This window comes from Tachysurus vachellii, chromosome 20 (assembly GCF_030014155.1).
Source record: "Tachysurus vachellii isolate PV-2020 chromosome 20, HZAU_Pvac_v1, whole genome shotgun sequence".
In the NCBI taxonomy this organism is placed as follows: domain Eukaryota; kingdom Metazoa; phylum Chordata; class Actinopteri; order Siluriformes; family Bagridae; genus Tachysurus; species Tachysurus vachellii.
Genome location: NC_083479.1, coordinates 4,396,645 through 4,419,651, shown reverse-complemented (window position 1 = coordinate 4,419,651; position 23,007 = coordinate 4,396,645). Strand labels below are relative to the sequence as shown.

Below are 23,007 nucleotides of genomic sequence, written 5' to 3'. Positions count from 1 at the left end.
CAGCGCGCCTAAATTTGATCAATCCTTCAGCCTCGTATGACGGCATCATCTCAGCTGAGACTGATTTCTCTGCACCAGTGAGCACCAGATAGCATCACAAACGAAAAGGATTTTTTTTCTGGAACAACAGCTTACCACTAAAAGTGAAATGGTCTGAAAATTTTATGGCATAATAACCACAGGGCTCAATATTCCAGTAGTATTATATCACTGATTTTATTTCTGCGCTGAGGCATCTGTGGGAAAGAAGGAAACTGCAGCAGGATTGTTATCTAATCTAGTAGATACAGATACACCTTCTGCTGTTTTATTTTCTCTTTGCTGATGACTTTACACATCAGTTTGAACTAAGAACATATTCGGTTATGAATACAACAGCTGTCAAGAAGACAAACATCGCATTTGTCCCAGAACTCAGTATTGCTCTTCTCTATGTTTTAGTGTCCTGATTCCTGAGAAGAACAAATAGTGAAAAAATATCTACAAAATTTTTATTGCAGTTGCTGAAAAAAAAATAAGAAAAAATAAAAGAGGAGAAGGAGAAAGAAAGAAAGAAAGAAAGAAGAAGAAGAAGATGATGATGATGATGATGATGATGATGATGAAATAGGAGGAGGGGGAAAGAGAGGAGGAGAAAGAAAAAGAAGATAGGGAAGAAGGAGTATGTGAGGAGAAGGAAGAAGAAGTACAAAGAGGAGGAAGAGGAGGAGAAGGAAAAAAGATGAGGAAGAAGATGGAGAGCAGGAGGACCAGGAAAAAGAAGAAGAAGAAGAAGAAGAAGAAGAAGAAAGAGGAGGAGAAGGAGGAGGGAGAGGAGGAGGAAAAAGAAGACAGGGAAGAAGAAATACGAGGAGGGGGAAAGAGAGAAGGAGAGGGAAAAAGATAGGGAAGAAGGTGTATGTGAGGAGAAGGAAGAAGAAAGAGGAGGAAGAGGAGGAGAAGGAAAAATATGAGGAAGAAAAAGAGCAGGAGGACCAGGAAAAAGAAGAAGAAGAAGTAGAAGAAGAAGAAGAAGAAGAAGAAGAAGAAGAAGAAGAAAGAGGAGAAGGAGGAGGGAGAGGAGGAGGTAAAAGAAGATGGGGAAGAAGAAAATGAATATCAGGAGGACCAGGAAAAAGAAAAAAAGAAGAAGAAAGCAGATTGAAATCTGTTTTTACTGTAACAGAAAAGCCTTAATAAAGAAGAGTTATGCTAACACACGTCAGTTTGCTAGCTTGCTAGCAATGAAAATGTTAGCCCGTTGACTCAAAGATTAATCTCGCATATAAACTTTTTATGTCTTAGAAAATCATATTTTTTAAACTTAAACAAAATAAATATGGATACCAGCTATATTTAATGGTCTAGCTGTTTCTGCTATATAATGTGTGCTGCACTGGATTTTCTTGTTTAAACGTCTGAAACGCCTGTGTAGGGTTTCAGTAAAGTAGATGCTGCTGTAAAGCTGGAAATGTTCTCAGGAGAACGCATCCTGAGGGAAGTCATGCTCTTTCTGTTAGAGCCATGAAGCTGTCAATGCTCTCCTGCCATCATTTCCAAGCACACCACTGCTCCAGTCGCGCTGGGAGATGCACAAGGCATCTGTCAGCATATTTGGTGTCTTGACTATTTGGCTAAGAAAAAAAAAACACTCCTGGGGGGAAAAAAAAAGTCCTTCCCTGGAGGAGTGTAGAGACGGAGGGAGAGAACCCGCCGTTAATGTGGCCCTGCTGTTGTCAGGAAACGGCAGTGATCAGCATTTATGAGGAAGCACGAAGGAAGCGCAGGGCATCACATGCACAAACCTGCTGCTGCGCTCTTTGAAGGGACGATAAAGTGAAGTGTGCAGGTTTTTTGTTCGAGTAATCAGTTCAGGACGAGAGGAAATGTAACACTGCCATCTAGGGGGTGGATGGACAGCAGCTCTGCGGCATGCCGAAGGAGATTAAGGAGTTATGTTGCACATTCAATGTAAATGAGAGAGCGCATGCCAGTAAGGAGGCGCGCGGATGCCCTTGGTGCATCTCTGCTGGGAGGTAGACGAGTGTGAGACAAAGCTGCAGAGCCAAAAGTGCACAGGCAGAGTGACTCGTCTTCCACGACAAAACAGGAGGAATAAGTGAGGAGGAACAAAAGAGAAAATGACAGAAATCTATAGACGTATAGAGAAAAGGAGAGGGAGTGTGTGTGGATGTGGAGTGTGTGACTGTGGATGAGAGACAGGAAGAGAAGGCGGTGAGACAAAAAGACAAGTGGAAAACAGCAGGAGAAGAGGTCTAAAATGTTTCGAGAGAGAAAATAGGAAGGAATATAACAAAGATGGGTTGAGAAAAGGGGTGAGAAAATGAGTGTGAAAGAGACTGAGACGACAAGGGAGGAAGAGAGGATGGTGAGACAGCGAGGGAAGGAGAAAGACAGGCCAGTGGAAAGAAGAAGGGACAGCTTGGGTGAAAGAGGAGAAAGGGAACGGCGAGAGAGTGAGGTAGAAAACGTCGAAGGTGAGACAGGAAGAGAAGGAGAAAGACAAAGTAGAGAAGATGGCAAAACATAGCGATCTAGCGAGAGTGAAAATGAGCATGATAGCAAAAGAAAGAAAATGGGTGGGACAGAGACTGAGATAAAGCAGGGTGAAAGAAGGAAGGAAGGATGAGAGAGTTGAGAAAGATAAAGGTGTGAGAACGAGAAGTAGAAAGGTTGGAGAGATTGGTGAGAAAGATAGGGTGAGTGAGGGAAGGAGCATGGCTGAAAGGGGAAGGAGAGAGAGAGAGAGAGAGAGAAGAGTGCAGATGATGGAGAGACAGATTGGGTGGGTGAGAAAAGAAGAAGAATGCAGAAGAAAGGAAATGAGCGAGTGTGAAAGAGAGAGAGAGAGAGAGAGCGAGAGAAGAAGCAGTGAGTGTGAGAGAAAGGGAGGAGGCAGAAGAGAGAGACAAGGAGCGGATGACATTTTTGTCAGTAAAAACTATTTCGATAAATTGCCTTTGGAAACGCATGTGTCGAATAAATAATGGACTGATGATAAACGTGAGGTTTTCTCTCACGCTTCCCAGTAAATGATCGTTTTCCAGCTTCAACATCAAACATGCTCTGCTTTTATTTATGGATGACAAATGTGTCCATTAACTACGGTAAATGAGAAATTAGGACCTTCTCAGTTGTATTAACATGTGCATCAACCCTGTCCGAGCTCCCTACTGTAAACTCGGGTTAAAGAAATGTCAGACCATCAAACCTTTAAAGAGCTGATAATACAAATCTTGGGCTAGTGGTTAGCATACTTGCCTTGCATATCTAGGAGTGAGGGTTCAATTCCCGCCCCATCTGCATGTGTTTAAATTTTTTTTTTCCAGGTACTGGACCTTCCCCAGTCCTGAGACATGCATCATAGGCTGATTGGAATATCTAACTTGTCATTCCTTCACCTTATGTAAATCGATCATAATCACTACATCACATCATCTACATCTGGCAACATTAATTAACAGTCAGTGGTCCAGACAAGAGGGGCACGGTGGCTTAGTGGTTAACACCTCCAGGGTTGGGGGTTCGATTCCTGCCTCCGCCTTGTGTGTGTGGAGTTTGCATGTTCTCCCCGTGCCTCGGGGGTTTCCTCCGGGTACTCCGGTTTCCTCCCCCGGTACAAAGACATGCATGGTAGGTTGATTGGCATCTCTGGAAAATTTTCTGTAGTGTGTGATTGCGTGAGTGAATGAGAGCGTGTGTGTGTGTGTGCCCTGTGATGGGTTGGCACTCCGTCCAGGGTGTATCCTGCCTTGATGCCCGATGACGCCTGAGATAGGCACAGGCTCCCCGTGACCCGAGGTAGTTCGGATAAGCGGTAGAAAATGAATGAATGAATGAATGAACTTCCTGACCTACATATTGGTCAGAATCAGAGAAACTGAAAAATGTAAACACATGTTTACTCTCTCACTCATTTTCTACCGCTTATCCGAACTACCTCGGGTCACGGGGAGCCTGTGCCACGGGGAGCCTGATCTCAGGCGTCATCGGGCATCAAGTTAGTTAAGAACGTTAAGTTAGTGCTAAGTAAATCATAATTAGAGCAAAACGTTCCGGTTTGGTTAGTTAGCAACCTTCCAGAAGATGAGATGAGATGATCGAATGAAGCGCTGCTGCACTGCACATGTAGTTAAACTGCATTATGGGTAATATTGGAAACCAGTAAAAATATAAAAATATATTGATGAATGAAGTTTAAAAAAGATCAGCTCGAATGTTTAAGTTTCATAAGCATATCTTTCAGGACAGATTAAACATGTGAAAAAAACTAGACATGTGGCATAATCTTGAAGAAGCAGAAGTCATTTAACAAAGCAACGTGAGAGCAAAGTCAGATCATTAGATGGAAAATCTCAGCCCAGTTAAATGTATGCACTCATCTCCATCTTTAGACATGGTGCAGTGAAAACAGGCGGAGCTCAACGCTGCCCCCTTGTGTTCAGAAAACAAAAAAAAATCCAATGTAATTAGATTTCGACACTATAGTAATATAACATACCAGGTTTCCTTGTAGAAAGTTAAGGGATGTATTCCCATGATCTCACCCAAGATTCATCCTCACACGTCTCTAAGGATTTTACGTCTCTACTGGTTCTTTTCTAGTGAAGGTTTTTCCAGTTCTATTCTTGCTTAGGATACTATCAGTCCTTGCTGATTAAAGCGATCAGTTCTGACCCTGCAGACACTCAGGATCACCTTTTTGAGATAGACAACAACCCCCCGTTTCTCTCATCCTTACATCATCCTTCTCCCACTGATTGGGGTCTGACAGTTTGAGTTGGCTTTGTGCTTTTCATTAACAGTCCTGCTCTTTAGTTCACAATAGAGTAGCAGCTACAAGACATGCAAGGCAAGCAAGCATTAGGGGCCCAAGCATCTACATAGGAAAAAAAACACAGGACCTGGAGTTAGATCTCTCTCTCACTCTCTCTCACTCATTTTCTACCGCTTATCCGAACTACCTCGGGTCACGGGGAGCCTGTGCCTATCTCAGGCGTCATCGGGCATCAAGGCAGGATACACCCTGGACGAAGTGGAGTTAGATCTCTGTTGAGGAAACCAGACGTGACAGTAGCAAGAAAAAAAACCCCTGAGACATCATGAGGAAAAAAAAAAACATGACAGGAACCATACTTATCTACAAACAGTAGTAAGGGTGTTACAGGGAAAGAAAGTCATTTTGTTTCATGAAGAACATGAATCTAATGACAAATTTGTTGAATACAGGATCTGTGAACATGGGTTTATGTAAACATTCATAGTTTATTATTGAGTTTGTCTTTTTTAAGCTATTCATTCTGTCAGTTGTTACCGGGTTATTGGTTGGATTTAAAAAAATAAAGCTCTAAAAGAAAAATAAAATGTTTACACGCTATTAATCTACCCTGGGGGGCACGGTGGCTTAGTGGTTAGCACGTTCGCCTCACACCTCCAGGGTCGGGGTTTGATTCCCACCTCCACCTTGTGTGTGTGGAGTTTACATGTTCTCCCCGTGCCTCGGGGGTTTCCTCCGGGTACTCTGGTTTCCTCCCCCGGTCCAAAGACATGCATGGTATGTTGATTGGCATCTCTGGAAAATTGTCCGTAGTGTGTGATTGCGTGAGTGAATGAGAGTGTGTGTGTGTGTGCCCTGCGATGGGTTGGCACTCCGTCCAGGGTGTATCCTGCCTTGATGCCTGATGACGCCTGAGATAGGCACAGGCTCCCCGAGACCCGAGGTAGTTCGGATAAGCGGTAGAAGATGAGTGAGAGAGTGAGTGAGTAATCTAGCCTGATTTTATTCCTGCTAATCTTTTCTTTGTTCCCTCTTGTTTTTGTTCTTTTTTCCCGGGTTTCTTTTCTTTTTCTCATCATGTTTCTCTCAGAGCCATTTGGTGATGATGAATTAAGCCTGTGGGTCGAATACAAACTTCTCTTCAGTCATTTTTGGGAAAACAAACCATTAAGTTGTTTGTGATGTGGCATAATAATGAAGGAATAAAACGCAACTGTGTTTATGTACCTAATAAAAAAATGTTCTCGTCGGAAAACGCTGTGGCGTAACAGGAGAGCAAAATTCATACAGGACGACCTGCTGGAGGAAAATAATCAACAGTGGGGTGGTGTGATGTGTTAACACTTCATACAGAAGTGTTACATCATATGTTTTAGGCATCATGGCTATATTTGTGGAAAGTCTATGAAACATTTTAATTCCTGTTATAATTTATAATTGTGCAATTTCTCTAATGGCCTCCTTTTTCTTCTCTGGTGTGAAGATAATACACTCCAAATTATTTCTTATTATTGCTTTAATGGAGTTATTTATATGCTTTATTATTTATATAACTGTGTACGTGACAAATAAAATTATGAAACATGTTGACGTTACCATGGAACAACATAAAATCCTGAAGATGTGTATGAAGTATCTATCTATCTGTCCACCTATCTGTCTGTCCACCTATCTGTCTGTCTGTCCATCCATACATCTATAGTTGTTCCTATAGAAATGATAAAAGATCATTAGACTAGTCTGTCTGTCTGTCTGTCTGTCTGTCTATCTATCTATCTATCTATCTGTCTATCTATCTATCTATCTATCTATCTATCTATCTATCTATCTATCTATCTATCTATCTATCTGTCTGTCTATCTGTCTGTCTGTCTGTCTGTCTATCTATCTATCTATCTATCTATCTATCTATCTATCTATCTATCTATCTATCTATCTATCTATCTATCTATCCATCCATCCATCCATCCATCCATCCATCCATCCATCTATCTATCTATCTATCTATCCATGTATCTATCTATCTATCTATCTATCCATCCATCCATCCATCCATCCATCCATCCATCTATCTATCTATCTATCTATCTATCTATCTATCTATCTATCTATCTATCTATCTATTTATCCATGTATCTATCTATCTATCTATCTATCTATCTATCTATCTATCTATCTATCTATCTATCTATCTGTCTATCCATCTATCTATCTATCTATCTATCTATCTATCTATCTATCTATCTATCCATGTATCTATCTATCTATCTATCTATCTATCTATCTATCTATCTATCCATGTATCTATCTATCTATCTATCTATCTATCTATCTATCTATCTATCTATCTATCTATCTATCTATCCATGTATCTATCTATCTATCTATCTATCTATCTATCTATCTATCTATCTATCTATCTATCTATCTATCTATCAGGGTGATGAATCAACACCTTCCGACCAATCAGAACAGAGAATTCAACAGCGCAGTGGCCTGATTAGTCTCTGAGCTCTACGTATCACAGACAGACTGGCGCTGTATTCATGAGTGGTGCAATGATTAATGGGTACTTCATTCTCACTTGCATCAGTTGGCGTTGGCGATGTGAGACGGCGTGAGACAGGTCGATATTCATCTTGGCCTGCGAAGTGTTCAAATCAGCCAACATTCCTTTGGATTTAGCACAAGGAAAGTTTGCAGTTGCTGTCATCAAACATGGTGTTACCTTTCAGAGAAGCTACAGACAGGGAATTTGGCGCGTTTGGTGTGTTTGGTGTGTATGGTGTGTTTGGTGTGTTTGGTGTGTATGGTGTGTATGAGAGGCAACCTTTTGGTCAAGTCCACAAGTCCTGCAGCCTGCTTACCATCTCTGTTTACAGCACCTGCAGTGACACATTGGTTGCTCATGCTTGATGAAGGAGAAGAAGAAGATGAAAACCAGCACTCGAAAGAGCAATTGTGAATCCTGATAGGCAGGATTATTAGCCCCAGCAGAAAGAATGATATACAGTATATATATATACACACACTAGCAGATTGTCCCTGGCTTCTGTATCTCACACCCAGGAGAATTTCCTCCAAATCCACTCAGGCAGCTGACTATCACACATCAAACCACAGTTTTGTCGTGCCTTCTGGGTGACTATGATCGCTCCGGGACTACGATGAAACACAGATGAGTGCGAATGTGTAAATATCACAGCTGACTCCTCCAGTTTGATCACATCTAGTCCGTCTGCCAGGATCGTGTGGGCTAAGAGAGAAAACGCTGCAATCAATGAATGTGAGTCAGAATAGGATGTGACATTATCAGAAGGGTATCAGACAAGCACCGTAGTGTGCCAAATGTATTAAAACATAATCACTGGTATTAGCTGGTATTAAAAGCTAAAAATATAGGACCAGGCTGTACGGGCAAAAACACTCCTCATTTTGGTTCTTGTGGGGTTTTTTTTAGATTTTATGGACATCCAAATACACATTTGTCTGTTCAGATTTTGTGAAGAAATTGACTGAGTTTAAAAATGATTCAGGTTATTATTCATTCATTTTCTACCGTTTATCCGAACTACCTCGGGTCACGGGGAGCCTGTGACGCTGGACGGATGCCAACCCATCGCAGGGCACACACACACACACTCATTCACTCACGCAATCACACACTACGTACAATTTTCCAGGGATGCCAATCAACCTACCATGCATGTCTTTGGACCGGGGGAGGAAACCCCCGAGGCACGGGGAGAACATGCAAACTCCACACACACAAGTTTTCTCTTTGATTCATATCGTAAGTGCTTCGGGAATTTCCTTGAAAGCAGGTTCAGTATGTCCCCTACCTTGTGCCCTGAGTCCCCTGGTATTCACTATTATTATTATTATTATTATTATTATTTACATTTGTCTTTCTTTCTATCTTTTTTTGCTTCTAAAATCATTTGTTTCTGATACCTGACACTTGGCCATTGAAATCTGGAGTTACAAGCCCTCTGATGCCATTCTCTGCATGATGGTTAAACATCTACCTGTATTATTTCCCACCAAAATAACTTTTATTCAGCCAAAACAGACACAGAAAAAAAAAACAGCACTTTATAGCTACTATAATGTAAATAATACCAGGAACTAACATGTCCAACAACATTCAATGTAACTATAAAAGGATAAAAAGTATTATGTGCTTAACTTGTTCTTAACCTGTCCTGTGGTACAACACTTTAAGGCTGCTAAAGTTAAAAAAGAAAGTAATAAATTAATTTAGATGATTGCTGTATGGTCATTTTTTTTTAGGATGAGTAAACTTTAGGCAAATTTTAAGGTGCAAAAGGAGAAAAGTCCCGTTCAATATTTTTAAAGATGTGAATCTTTTCAGTTTCTATTTTGAATCTGTTTTTGGCTCTGAAACTGCTCTCCCTCTCTCTCTCTCTCACACACACACACACACACACACACACACACAGATGTTCGAAACAAGGCTTCAGAGGTTACAAATTTCTTCCTCTTGGCCTGACTGCGGCCTGGGATCAATATTCAGAGTTTGTAATAGTGTCACACACATGACAGTGTTGTGTATTTGTTTATTCTGTGACTTCAGCAGAGATGGAAAATCCTTGGTATATTTATTAATTATACTTATTGTTAACCATTATTTTGGAATGTTTACACTTTACTCGAATCGTACTGAAATTAAAGGATTGTACTCTTACATGAATATATTTACATGTAAAAAACCTTTAAAGTAGTTTACATGCACAAAAAAAAAAAAATCAAGGATCGTGCAAATCATCTGTGGTGATGTTCAAGTGCTACTCAGTGTTTTTAGCCCTTTAGCTATCCATGTATTTTTAAACATGGATAAACCACTCGACTGCAGCACTTAATTTCATTTTCTGATTTTAAAGTAAAATAGGTGATTAAAATCTGCTGCTGAAAGCAAGGACTCGTATAAATCGAGCAATTATGGCATCTACAGAAGGCTCTAGCGATGCAGCAAGCTCAGGTAAACATTAACGTTAACCGACTCACTAAACTAGCCCGTTTTCTTTGCTAATTCGTGGTTATGCTAATTAACTTATGCCAGCTAACCTCACCTGGTTAAGAAGCAAGTCCAGTGCTAGCTAAATGAAAAATGTTGCTTATTTACAGAATATACGTAATATTCTCACTCACTCATTTTCTACCGCTTATCCGAACTACCTCGGGTCACAGGGAGCCTGTGCCTATCTCAGGCGTCATCGGGCATCAAGGCAGGATACACCCTGGACGGAGTGCCAACCCATCGCAGGGCACACACACACTCTCATTCACTCACGCAATCACACACTACGGACAATTTCCCAGAGATGCCAATCAACCTACCATGCATGTCTTTGGACCGGGGGAGGAAACCGGAGTACCCAGAGGAAACCCCCGAGGCATGGGGAGAACATGAAAACTCCACACACACAAGGCGGACACGGGAATCGAACCCCCAACCCTGGAGGTGTGAGGCGAACGTGCTAACCACTAAGCCACTGTGCCCCCCAATATACGTAATAATTTTGTTTAATTCATTAGAAGTTTTCAGGTAAAAAAAAACAGACACATATATAATCTAACAGCTTTCAACTAGTATTAAAAAGTTCCGTTTTTACACCAATTTTTACATCATTTTTACTTTTTAAGGCTTAAATAGTTTTAAGGTTTGAAGAATCTGTACTTTCAATTAAGGATCATTTCTCATTTCTCAGTACTTTCCATTTAAGTATACTCTTAACAGCAAGAGAAAAACATATTGAGAATACACAGTGTTTAAAGGCAAAGAGAAAAAGAGAGAGAGAGAGAGAGAGAGAAAGAGAGAGATAGAGAGAGATTCGTCTGAAAGCCTAAAGGGACCAACCATGTTGTGTTTAATCCTCCTGTCATCATGAGATGTTCTGTGGCACGGCCTGTTTGGCAACTCTGCCGTTCTGCTTGGACGCTCGTGCCCCTGCCTTTGCTGGGGTACGGCTTGGCATTATTGTATTGTGACTGCTTCAAAATGCTGTCTGTCTGTGACCCGTGTGGTTGGATAGACACACATGAACAAGCACGGGCGCTGCACAGATCCACCCGATGCTCAAGATCCCTGTGTGTCATCTCTTTTTTTCTTTTTTTTTGTCTTCAGTGCCAAATACTATATTGGGTTCTATCTGGACTCTGCCTTGCATCAGTGCTCTCGGTCCCAGGCGAGGATTAGCACAGAGGTAAGTGCCATGTCTTATCAGTAAGGTTTTATTAACGCTAAACGGTTGTATTGGCAGTCGTAGCTCAGCGGTTAACGTGTGTGTCAGTGGACTGGAAGCTTTTTCGATCAAATCCGGCCGTAGAGAACCGTTTATACAGGAATCGCAGCCAGTAAAAGATCAGATTTGTGAGATCAGATTGTCAAAAGCAGCTGTTAAAAGAATTGCCAGTGACAGTGAGATTTTACAATAAGGTTAACAAACAAGCATGCAATCACTGAACACTTTATTAAGAGTACGTAGATCCGCTGAGTCACTGAATCGGTTAACTAATCTGTTTATACATCGAACGTAAATGTCTTGTTATTTTCTTGTGTGCTAAAGATTACTGAATTTATTAATTCCTCAAAATAAAAGCATTAATACTTTAATGTATACTTGTGGGTTTTATTGGAAAGAATGAATCTGCCTCACATGCTTAATGAAGTAGAGTAGTACACATTATTATACTGGTCTTTATTTTGCTGATTTTATTACACACCACTAGTAAAAGGCCAAAGCAGCTCCCAAGGCACTGTGGCGGCTCGATACTAAAGCTCCAAGTCATAGCATTACAGCAGGGTTTAAGCCTTCCTGTGTCTATCAATCACCCTAAACTATTTTGCTCCCATCCGTGCAGGCGATGAATTTGGCCCAGATTCATGACAAACAAAAGCTAAAGAAATTTTGGGAGCAGAAGATAGAGCGACACCATCAGATGACTGGGAAAGAAGAAGCCAGAATGAAGAGGAGCGCTTTATCAAAGTACGTACGCCTGCCACATCCAGCACCGGCTCAGCGTAAATGACTTTCCTTTGGGAGAAATGCTTCTTTATCAAAACCAGATTCTTTGTTTCTGTCACTGGGACTTTTTAGGGCTTATTATTGTCTGGCAGGGGTGATTACCAAGAAAACCCCTGTCTATTAAATCAAAATTGGAGATTATTGTGAAAAATTGACTCGGAGTCAGGGAGCCATATGTGCAGTGAAGGAATACATGGTTAAGACCACTAGGGAAGATGGAAAGGGACGATTAGATTTAGATTTTTTTTTTTTTTTTTTTGGATAAAGATTTTCAGTATCTTCTTTAGTGGTTCCATTTTATTTATAGCACCAGTTGGTCAGCTTCATAAGTTGAACTTTCTCAACTTCCACTGACATGATGTGATCGCTTCTGAGAAATCATGATGGAATGACGTAATTAAACATTAGGCCACTGTTTTTATAGACGAATGTAAACAAGCTAGCTCGCTAGTAGCCGCCAGTTAGCCTACAATGCATGTCTTTGAGAACCAAGAGAATCCCTGAAGCATACAAACTCCATGAACATTTGGCAGAGGCAGGAATGAAACCCCCAACCCCAGAGATACGAGGCAACCAAACTAGCGTAATAGGTCGTGCCACCAATGGCTAAATTCCTCTTTTAATTTTCCACAGTTCAGACTGTAATATCATATACAATTTGATATGGCCATTTTGTTACTTATTCTAAATAAAGGAAGCAAACACCTTATAAATATTGCATATCCAAATACATTTTCTTATATGCTATAATGTTATACAACTTTTTGAACCCCCCAGAGATATTCAGCTAATATTGACAATGCTTGTGGCACAGAACACTAAGTTTCTGACTCTCCACAGGTTAAAGAACGAGTGGATCCAGAAGCTGCTCATTCGGAGCCAAGGCATGAATGAAAACAAGGATGCAGCGGAAATGAAAAAGGATTGAGGCCTTTTTTATTTTGAGGATTGAGGATAGAACACTTGATTCCTTTCCTATCATATGTGCATTCAGTTCAATTCAGTTCAGTTAATGTTTGCTTTTTTATTTCCCACTTAATGTTTTATAAAATATACCATAAGCCTAAATCTATATTGTGTGCTTATGTGCTTTGTTGGAGGGGTTATATGCGGGTGGATGTGGTAGCTCAGTGGTGAAGGCGTTTGACTACTGATCTGAATGTCATTGGTTTGAATCCCAGATCCACCAAGTTGCCACTGCAGGGCCCCTGAGCAAGGCCCTTAACCCTCAATTGCTCAGGTGTATAAACTGAAATAAAAATGTAAGTCACTCTGGATAATATGTGCGATTTACTGTATTTAGAGAGCATGCTGGTCACGAGATTGCGTTCTTTCATGGAGACCCTGGACCATTTATTGAAACACGAATGGCCTGTGAAGTGACATAACTGAAAGTCTAGTAGCTTTGTATTGCTATCTTTGACTGACAGATGCCATGTTATAAAAATAAATAAAGAGCACTTTCAAAAAACACCAGCTACTATCACTTTTGTGAGAAAGTTCAAGAAAGCTGGGCATTTTATCCAAATTTGGAGCTCTACGTCCAACCGCAATGATTCCTCGATCACTGTCACAGGGCTCAGTACTGTATGTTTCATTCAAAATGTAAACAAATACTTGTAGACACGTTGTTCGTAGAAACTACCACAGCTAATGTTAAGGTGAAGCTGTTATAATGTGTATGTAATTACATAGAGCCAGACAAATGTTTATACTTATTATACAGTGTCGCTCGGAAGCTTACGAACCCTTTAGGAAGTTCTATTTCTCTGCATAAATATGACTCAAAACACCATCAGATTTTCCCTCATCAGAAGTTCTACAAGCAAAGTGAACTTAATCAAATAAAAAATATATTATACATGGTAATTCTTTTATTTAGATTCCAATATTAGATATATGTGAGTGGCAAAAGTAGGTGAACCTCTAGGATTAGTATTAGAGTTTATCTGTTTTCAATCAATGGGATGACAATCAGGTGTCTGTAAGCACCCTGTTTTATTTAAAGGACATAGATATATCAAAATCTGATGTTCACAACGCATTTGTGGAAGTGGATCATGGCAAAGTAAGATTTCTGAGGACTTCAGAAAGAGTTATTGTTGCTCATCTGGCTGGAAAAGGTTACAAAACCATCTGTAAAGAGATTAGACTCTACAAATCTATAAATCAGACAGATTCTGTACATTCATTCATTCATTTTCTACCGCTTATCCGAACTACCTCGGGTCACAGGGAGCCTGTGCCTATCTCAGGCGTCATTGGGCATCAAGGCAGGATACACCCTGGACGGAGTGCCAACCCATCACAGGGCACACACACACACACTCTCATTCACTCACACAATCACACACTACGGACAATTTTCCAGAGATGCCAATCAACTTACCATACATGTCTTTGGACCGGGAGTACCCGGAGGAAACCCCAGAGGCACGGGGAGAACATGCAAACTCCACACACACAAGGTGGAGGTGGGAATCGAACCCTGACCCTGGAGGTGTGAGGCGAACGTGCTAACCACTAAGCCACCGTGCCTCCCAGATTCTGTACAAATGGAGAAAATTTAAGACCATTGGTACACTCCCGAGAATTACTCACCCAACAAATATCACTCCAAAAGCAAGACTACATAGTCTGTTGGGTCAGAAAGGAACCAAGGGTAACTTCTAAGCAACTAAAGGCCTCTTTCCTTTTTTACTTTTACTTTGAAAGGAGAAAGCCACTACTCTCCAAAAAGAACATTGCTGCCTATGAAGTTTGCTAAACATCATATGGACAGGGGACTAGTGGAAAAATAGTTTGTGGATGAATGAGATCAAAATATAACCTTTTGGTTTAAATATGAGGCATTATTTTTTTTAGAAAGACAAATACTGAATTCCTAAATACATAATAACCTTATACCAGCTGTGAAACATGGTGGTGGTGGTATCATGCTTTGGGCCTGTATTGCTGCATCTGGTCCAGGACAGCTTGTCATCATTGATAGAACAATGATTTCTGAAGGAAAAAGGCAAGACATCTGTCCATAAACTGAATCTCAAGGGAAAATGGTTCATACAACAAGACAACGACGACAAGCACCCAAGTCTGTCTACAAAAGAATGAAGTCAAATCCCTGACTTACTTTAATCCAAAAGAAAAATTGTGTTATGAACTGAATCAAGTAGTTCCTCTGAGGAAACACACCAAAATCCCTGTCTTGAAGCCCTTCGGTACAGAGGGATGGGATAAATTTCTTCCGAGCCGACATGCAGGACTGATCAACAGATCAGAAGGGTTCACATCAGATACTGAAAGCAAAGGTTCACATACTGTCGTTTTGCAAGTCGCAGATATGTAATGCTGGAACATTTTTCTCAATAATTATAAGTATATTATTTTTGGCTCATTTGCATTCACTTTGTTTACTTTTAGGACCTCTGTGAAAATCGGATGATGTTTTAGGTCATATTTGTGTAGAAATATAGAAATACTCGAAGGGTTCACAAACTTTCGTTACACTGTGTCTTTACAATGCATAATGGCAGTGTTTTTAGTTTCCTGTGTTTAGTTTCTTCCTTTCTCTCTCTCCACTGAATCCTAACCAGTAATAGGAATGATTAGAGCGAGAAATAAAATACAAGTTGTCAAAACATGCATATTATGTGTCTTCTTACTTACACTAAACGGCACACACACACACACACACACGCACACGCACACGCGCACACACACACACACACACACACACACACACACACACACACACACACACACACACACACACACACACACACACACACACACACACACACACACACACACACACACACACACACACACACACAACTAGACTATCAGCTCTAATGATCCCAGGTTCAATCCTGAGCTCAGGTCAGTATCTGTTTCTTGTTTCTCACACACTCCCATGTACAGGTTTCCTCTGGGTTCTGTTTTTTTCCTATTTCCCCAAAAGGCTTGTGGAGTATTGTCTATGCTAATTTGTCCCTATGTGAATGTGTACATGCATAATGCCTTACAATGGACTAGCATCCCATTTAGGGAGTTTTCCTGCTTTGCACCTGTGTTTCCAGGATAGCCTCCAGATCCATCACAAACCTGATGAGGATAAAGCACTTAGCGAAGATGAATGCTCGAGTTCTTCATTAATATCTTCAGCGCAGATACCGCTAGGATTCTGTTTACAGCTTGCCTTCCAAATGGTAAATTACTTCTGCTACCATGTACATGCTATATTATCCTCAGTTTACGCACTACACTCTATCTGCATGCTCTACTTCCATAAGATCAAGATCAATGTGCTTGAACTTTGGTTTTGTAAGCATTGTTCTTTAAAATAGTCCTCACAAACAGGGGGGGGAAAGTTTGCAAACTAGAACATGTGACTTTTTAGAAACCAGTGGGAAAAAAAAAGGAATAGGGACAGTAAATTAGTTGCTAAGAAGCCTCTTCAGCAAAACTGAAGCTTCTGTTTTGTGGAAAGTGTTTCAGAAGGTTTCACAGTGCACTAGAAACAGGAACTTGGTCAGTATGGGTAAGAAACTTTTACACTTAAGAATCAGCTATGAATTTGTGCCTTTATGAAGCATCAAATAAATAGAAATGTATTAAAAACAGAAACAACATTCAACCTGCACAAATGTTTGACACAGCAATAATAATTCAGGTTTATATTTGTGTTTTGGTGCCACCCAGTGGATAATACACAGAACACAAGTAGGACATTAGCCTTGCACAAAGCATCAAGACATTTTGACATTTCTTTTTCCTCTTGTTTAATCTGTTACGATTATTAAAGTTTGAAATAAGATGCACTGCAACCTATACTTTTGCATGCACAAGGTTTAGACACACACTGGACTAGGACTTTGCAAACATTATGCAATATTATATACACATGCAAGCATGTATAACAATATTATACATAACCTGAGGCACATATCAGTGTGAACGCAGTAATTACTTTATTTCTTTAAGTTAATGTGATGAAATATTAATATATAAAACCTATAGTGAGGTGGTCTGTAATTAAGGTTGTGTTGGAAACGTATTGTATTGTATAATCATCATCATCATCATCTTGCAAGGTTAGCCACATTCTCTTATATAGAAAAGAAAAGTTCCTTATTATGCACGAGATTTAATATGCTCTGGCATACAGCCAGTTCTGCTACAGCACATTGTTTCGCAAATCAGGAATTCGCAGAAATGGAACTGCTAGTCACGCAGAAATTATTTCTTGACACAGAAATAATTAAAGAAAAAAACATCCCACACATCATCTGTGACATGCTGATCCAAAGTAATAATGCTGACATTTTGGTAGTTTGTTCCAAACCTTCAGTCAAATCTGACCGGCCGTAGAATATAAATGAGCCAGAATATAAGATGCAGGATATAAATTCGATCTTTCTCTCGGTCAGCTGAAATAATCAAGTCCACAGATGAACTTTTTTTTTTTTTTTTAAAGCGCTTGTGTTTAAAATTATTATGTGACTGACAAACATCAAAATAATCACAATTCAAATCAAATAATTCACATTCAAATCAAATTCTGACTACGAGTTGCAAAGGAAAGAAGAAGGAAAATAGCAGTCTATACAAAAAGCTTTAACTGTTGACACAATTGGCCACACAAGCTTTTTAGAAGTTAGGTGTTTAAGTAAAGGAAGCCAAGAAACCAGTGAGGCAAAATAATGCTGCAGCTGAACCTGTGGTATGGTTTAGTTGGTTTATTGCTGCTAACCTGCTTTGATTATTGAACACAAAGCTTCACAGTTTAAAAGTCTTTAGTTATTTCTTGTAAATTTCATGCTAATTTCTATCCATTTAAAGTCCTAGACATGATTCTTGAAATCTCTCAAATGAAAATTTAAAACCTAGCCTCTGACCTTGGCTCGTGTTGTTTTAGTCTCTGCTTAACGATGTCTAACATCGGACATGTCGTCGTGTTAGTCGCTGTTTAAAGGTGTTTTAACACTTTAACAGATAAGAGTGATTTCCTCTGGTAAGCTGCAAGTCACAGTGAACCATGCCATAGCAAGTCATTGCTATTTCTAAACCTAATAAAAGAACAAAAATAGTTTTCTGTACTATATAGGACAAAAGGTTTTTTTAGCGTCATAAAGGGCCACAGCATAGTTCAATTACTGTCGGTTGTCCCACATATTTGAGAACTTCACAATGCTGCCTCATTTTTAGTTGGAATTGGTTTGTCTAGAATATTGTAGTGTATCACACAAATAGTCGTACAACATGTTTTGTTATTTCAGAAATTTATTATAGTATATTATACACTTCATAACTGACTATATAACAATGCTTTGTTTACATTTCTAAGAATTCAAGAGAGCTTACTTTCAGACTTTATACTTCAAGGTGTCTGTGCCTGCATGCTAGAAATAACTAGAAGACACACAAAAAACACCCACCATTTTTAATGACACTATTAAACTGAGTCATGTTGACTCAGACTGCAAACTGAAACAGTGCATATCCAATACTCAAGAACAATTAAAGACTCAAAGTCCCCGAATCTGACAAACTGTCCAAGAATGCAGATCGGATGTCACGTCATTAACATAACATTAACATCCTGGAATCCTTTCTGCTCAATGCAACCATTCATGTCAAAGGAATGCATCCTAAAAGTACACCTAATTTCAAACCCGAGACATTCACGTGAATACATGACTCTGTCAGACCAATAGAAGAATCAATGTGAACCTGATAAATCTGATGTCTATTTAATTAATAGTATTATAAATGAAATTATAATGGAAAACCATTAAACAATGTTGTCTAACATCACAAAAAAATGTTTATCCATACAGTATACATTAACAAATGTAAATATATTTATAATAAACTTTAATTACATTTATTCCTACCATGTTTAAACTATAGGAATACTTTTCCTCGACTACAAAAATAGTAAAATAATGAATTATCTATCAATTGAAAAGAAAAGGATAAAGGTAAAGGATTAAAGTGCCACTGCATCACTCTCTTTGGGTAAAAACAAGGGATTAATCCCTTTTGGCACTACAATCAATAGTAGTCGTATAAAGAGACTAGTGAAAGATGAAAGTGAGCTCTGATTATCATGTCATTACCGATTGGGTTAATTATACGGATTGTTGTGCAAATCAATCAGGGTAGTTTTCCTTTTATTACTAAAGATATTACACACTACACAAACATGAAGTAAAAATATGCTCCATGTCACTGTCACAGCTGGGCATTTGAGGAGTCGGTGCAGTGCGACTGCTGTCCTTTGGAACTCATCGTGTTATCTTCGCTAAACGCCTTCTCGAAGACCCGTCTCAGCGAGAGTTTGACTTTCTCTTTAAAGTCCTGCCCCACAAACACATAGAATATTGGGTTCATGCAGCTGTTGGCATATGCGAACGAGATGACCAGGGGATCAAGTTCACTAGCCAGTATGGCTTCATGTGTCCCACCATAAATGTCTAACAGACCCACCACATGGTAGGGAAACCAGGAGATAAAAAATGCCACCACGACAGCCAACATGATACGAAATGCTCTTCCTGCACGAAAGTGGCTGCTCATAACCTTCCGGGTGATACCGGTATAGCAAAACACAATGGACAGGAGTGGTATAAGGAAGCCTAGAACAAACCGGGCCATGGTTAGCGCACTGTAAGAGACATCTGTGTCGATGCTGAAATAATCATCTGTATTTGTAGTATTTCTGTTCCTGAACATGCAGATGGTTATGTTAGAGGATGTGAACGTTTCTCGAAGGATTAGATTCGGCAGGCTGAGGAGTATGGCCAGTGCCCATGCCAAAGCACAGCATATCCATGCTAACCTGATCGTACGGTTGTTCTGAGCCCAAACTGGTTTAACAACCTGGATAAAGCGATCCAGGCTGATGAGGTTCAGGGTAAAGACGCTGGCAAACATGTTGATGACAATGATCGTGGGTAGGACTTTGCACATAGCGTCTCCATAAGGCCAGTTATGATTTAGAAGGATTACAGCCACGGTAAAAGGTATGGACAGGCAGCACAGGAGGTCAGCGATGGCCAGGTTCAGAAACCAGATGGTGTTAATGGTCCTCTTCATCTTCACTCCTGCAATCCATACTACAAGGGCATTTCCAGGAACTCCAAGGAAGCATGTTAGGCAGTAGAACACAAGCGATGCTACTTCAATTGATTTCCTTGATGTTTCAGACAAACCAGCACTGTTATAAGGGTAATCTTCATATGAATAGTCATCGTTCAAGGAGTCATTCATGTTGTTTTCTAGTTTCACTGTTCCATTGTTGGGGAAGTATAGAAGCAAAAGAGAAATATTTAAATATTAGATTTCTTGATTAAGCTTTAAATGGTTTTTAAACACCACTGAATTCATGATATTAAAATTTTTCCAAATATGATCCTTGGAGTTTAAAGGGTTATTATTTTTAAATTCATGTGTACAAAATAAAATATTTACCCCAAGCCTCCCAAATTCATTAGTCAAATATTTTGGTTCTCTGTAGAACGCTTCAATGCTCTGAATTCAAAGGATGTTTAAATATCACAATCATGACTTTTAAAAACGTTCTCAAAGTTTTGTGTTATCTGTGCTTTCATTTGAAGGATAAACGAAGATCTGCGATTAACCACATATGAAACCTCAGTACTGTTTATCCATACATGTGAAAGGCTCATTTTCCTTCTTCCCATCCATGTTAAATTATGATTATATTAAACGACACCCTAAAGAACAAACCAAACATACGTTCAAATAGTACTTTACATTTAAATCACTCAGGTTTTTACCCTTTCAGACAGTAGAAGTGACTTACCCTTGCTGATACCTTGTCAAGCTGCTGAAACCAAGTCGAAATTCTAATTCTGGCTGCAAGTTAAAAAAGAAGAAGAAGAAAAGAAAAAAAAAGCTGCAGGAAAAGCTTTCACAAACATTTGATGCAATCAGCCGCACAATCTTAACATCTGAGGTCTTTACCACAGGAAGTCAAGAACCCACTGAGGCAAATGAATGCTGCAGCTGAACCAATGGACATGAAAATGTTTTGTTATAATACAAATGTCAAATATATATTATACACAAACATCTAAAAAAAAATAATGCTACATTTATATATGTATGTGTAATAGTTAATCTATTTGTCTATTGAATTTCATTACAGAATCGTGAGAATTCAGAAAATCATGCAGATACAAGGTCGAGCTATAGTTAATATTCACACCAAACATAAGAAAGGGGTAAAAATGTGATCTCAGTGACTATCTACAGTATGTACTGTATACCAGGGCCCGGGAACCTTAAACACTCAAAGAGCCACATGGGAGCCATATGGGAGCCACAAAACCCTTTAGACATCTATAATGAAGATAAAACTGCATATATCGTTTTTTACCTGTATGGAAAGTATAGAAAAAAACTGTAGTGTGTTTATTTATGAAGTCAATGAACTGTGAAATTTTATTTCTGCAAGCAAACAAAAATATTTTGAACAGTTTGAACTAACCTTAACAAAAAAGACGCTGAGACGAAGGTTACTTTCAAATAAAATGTTCAATGTCTAATTGAGTCCTCTTCGTATTCATGACGTCAATATTTTAACTTGCCGGCTGCAGCGAACCAAAAATGTCGTCTGCTTCTGGGATGCGCTTATTTTCAAGGGATTTCAGAACAGCGTAACATATTGCGTCATCGAGTAGGCGTGGCCTATTTTATAACCTAACCCTAACCGTAGTTTTTGGTTGTTTATTTATTTTTATTTTTTTAAGAATAAATCTACATGTATGCAAGGCTGCCGACTCTCACGCATTCGGCGTGAGACTCACGCAATTGACCCCAATCTCACGCTCTCACGCCACACCCCCATATTCTCACGCAGACTCGTGCAGCAGTGAGGAATAACAAATCGCGCCGCATGGTCTCGCAAAGCAACGCGCAGAGAGACGGTGTAGTGTTTTTTGTGACAATTGTGAGGGAAATATGTACACAATTTATTCCCATAAACTGTGTAATCAGCCGTTCTCCCTCCCATCTGCACCGTGTGGATTGTGAACGCAGGCAGGTCAGTGAGTTACAGGGCGCTCCGTGTCTCCGTCCAGTTTAGACTAGTAACCAATAGGCCTATGTGTTATATAGTTTATATAGGATTAAGTTAGCATTAGCAGAGTTGTTTGTTTTGCAGCACTGAGCAGTTATTTTAACATAACTTTATCATAAAAAAAACAATACAAACAAGGCTGCCAACTCTCACGCATTCAGTTTAAATTAAACGTAATGTAAATCTCCCAAGAAATTTTGTACAGATACCAAATACTTTGACAATCAATATATACTTATTACACTCCTGCTAATGCAAGGATTTTGTTTGTATTTTTCCACATCAAGCCACGCCCCTCCGTAAGCCACGCCCCATAACCAAAGCCACGCCCCCAAAAATCTCAATCTAAACTGAACTCAAAAATTGGCAGCCCTGCTGTATGACTGTTTTGTCCTTCATAGTATGCTGGGGTTTTTTTTGAAAGAGGGCGTTTTTCCAAGATCTCCGGAAACACGCCCACTTTACATCGTGGTAACGAAACCCCTGGAATTTAGTGAACGCCGGGATGAGTGAGTGACCCCTTGCCGGCCCCTGACCTATAGCATTGTTATTAGTATCGAATGGGCTGGTCTGAGGATTTCTAAAGAGTTTACACAGAAGTTTGTAAAACAAAACAAAAATCCCGTTAAGAAAAAGGTTTGCACTGATGCTACGGTTACTCAAACAGCCACTCTAAAGTGTGTATGTTCAGCATACATACTAATTTTTAGTTTAATGCTGCCAACCTGCTTTGATTATTGTACACAAAGCTCCACAGTTTAAAAGGTAATTCTTCAAAATCATTCAAAAAAACCAAACACTTTTGACTTACTTGATCCCTAAGACGTACTTCGAAGATATTACTAATATATGGCTGTATTTATTAGATTAAGAAGTAAGCTTAAAACAATAGTTACTGCAGCCAGAACTTCATGAATGTTCAAATCAATTTTCAAGAACTATGAGCTACTACATAATTGGCAGAATTGAACGATCAAAAATGATGCAAAAGTTTAACGATATAATTTTTTTTTAAAACAAACTCATTCAAATGGAAAAAAGGAATGCAATCTGTAGCAGGTTCAATGATAAAA

General features: G+C 39.5%; 1 protein-coding gene and 1 long non-coding RNA gene across 2 annotated transcripts; one reads left to right on the top strand and one right to left on the bottom strand.

Annotated features, from left to right (window-relative positions):
• Positions 1-10,937: 10,937 nt before the first annotated feature.
• Positions 10,938-12,784, top strand: LOC132862871 (uncharacterized). The gene is made up of 3 exons (XR_009650075.1): positions 10,938-11,004; positions 11,663-11,787; positions 12,667-12,784. It is a non-coding gene; the product is annotated as an uncharacterized LOC132862871 (long non-coding RNA).
• Positions 12,785-18,090: 5,306 nt separating this feature from the next.
• c3ar1 (C3a anaphylatoxin chemotactic receptor) lies at positions 18,091-21,473 on the bottom strand. Its single transcript, XM_060896479.1, has 3 exons — positions 21,344-21,473; positions 20,657-20,709; positions 18,091-20,117 (listed from the first exon to the last, which is right to left on the bottom strand). The coding sequence occupies exon 3, from the start codon at positions 20,098-20,100 to the stop codon at positions 19,063-19,065; it is 1,038 nt and encodes a 345-aa protein (XP_060752462.1). The 5' UTR covers positions 20,101-20,117; positions 20,657-20,709; positions 21,344-21,473; the 3' UTR covers positions 18,091-19,062.
• Positions 21,474-23,007: the final 1,534 nt, after the last annotated feature.

Coding starts and splice junctions, on each gene's coding strand:
- c3ar1 (XM_060896479.1), bottom strand. CDS start 20,100: ATGAATGACTCCTTGAACGATGACTATTCATATGAAGATTACCCTTAT.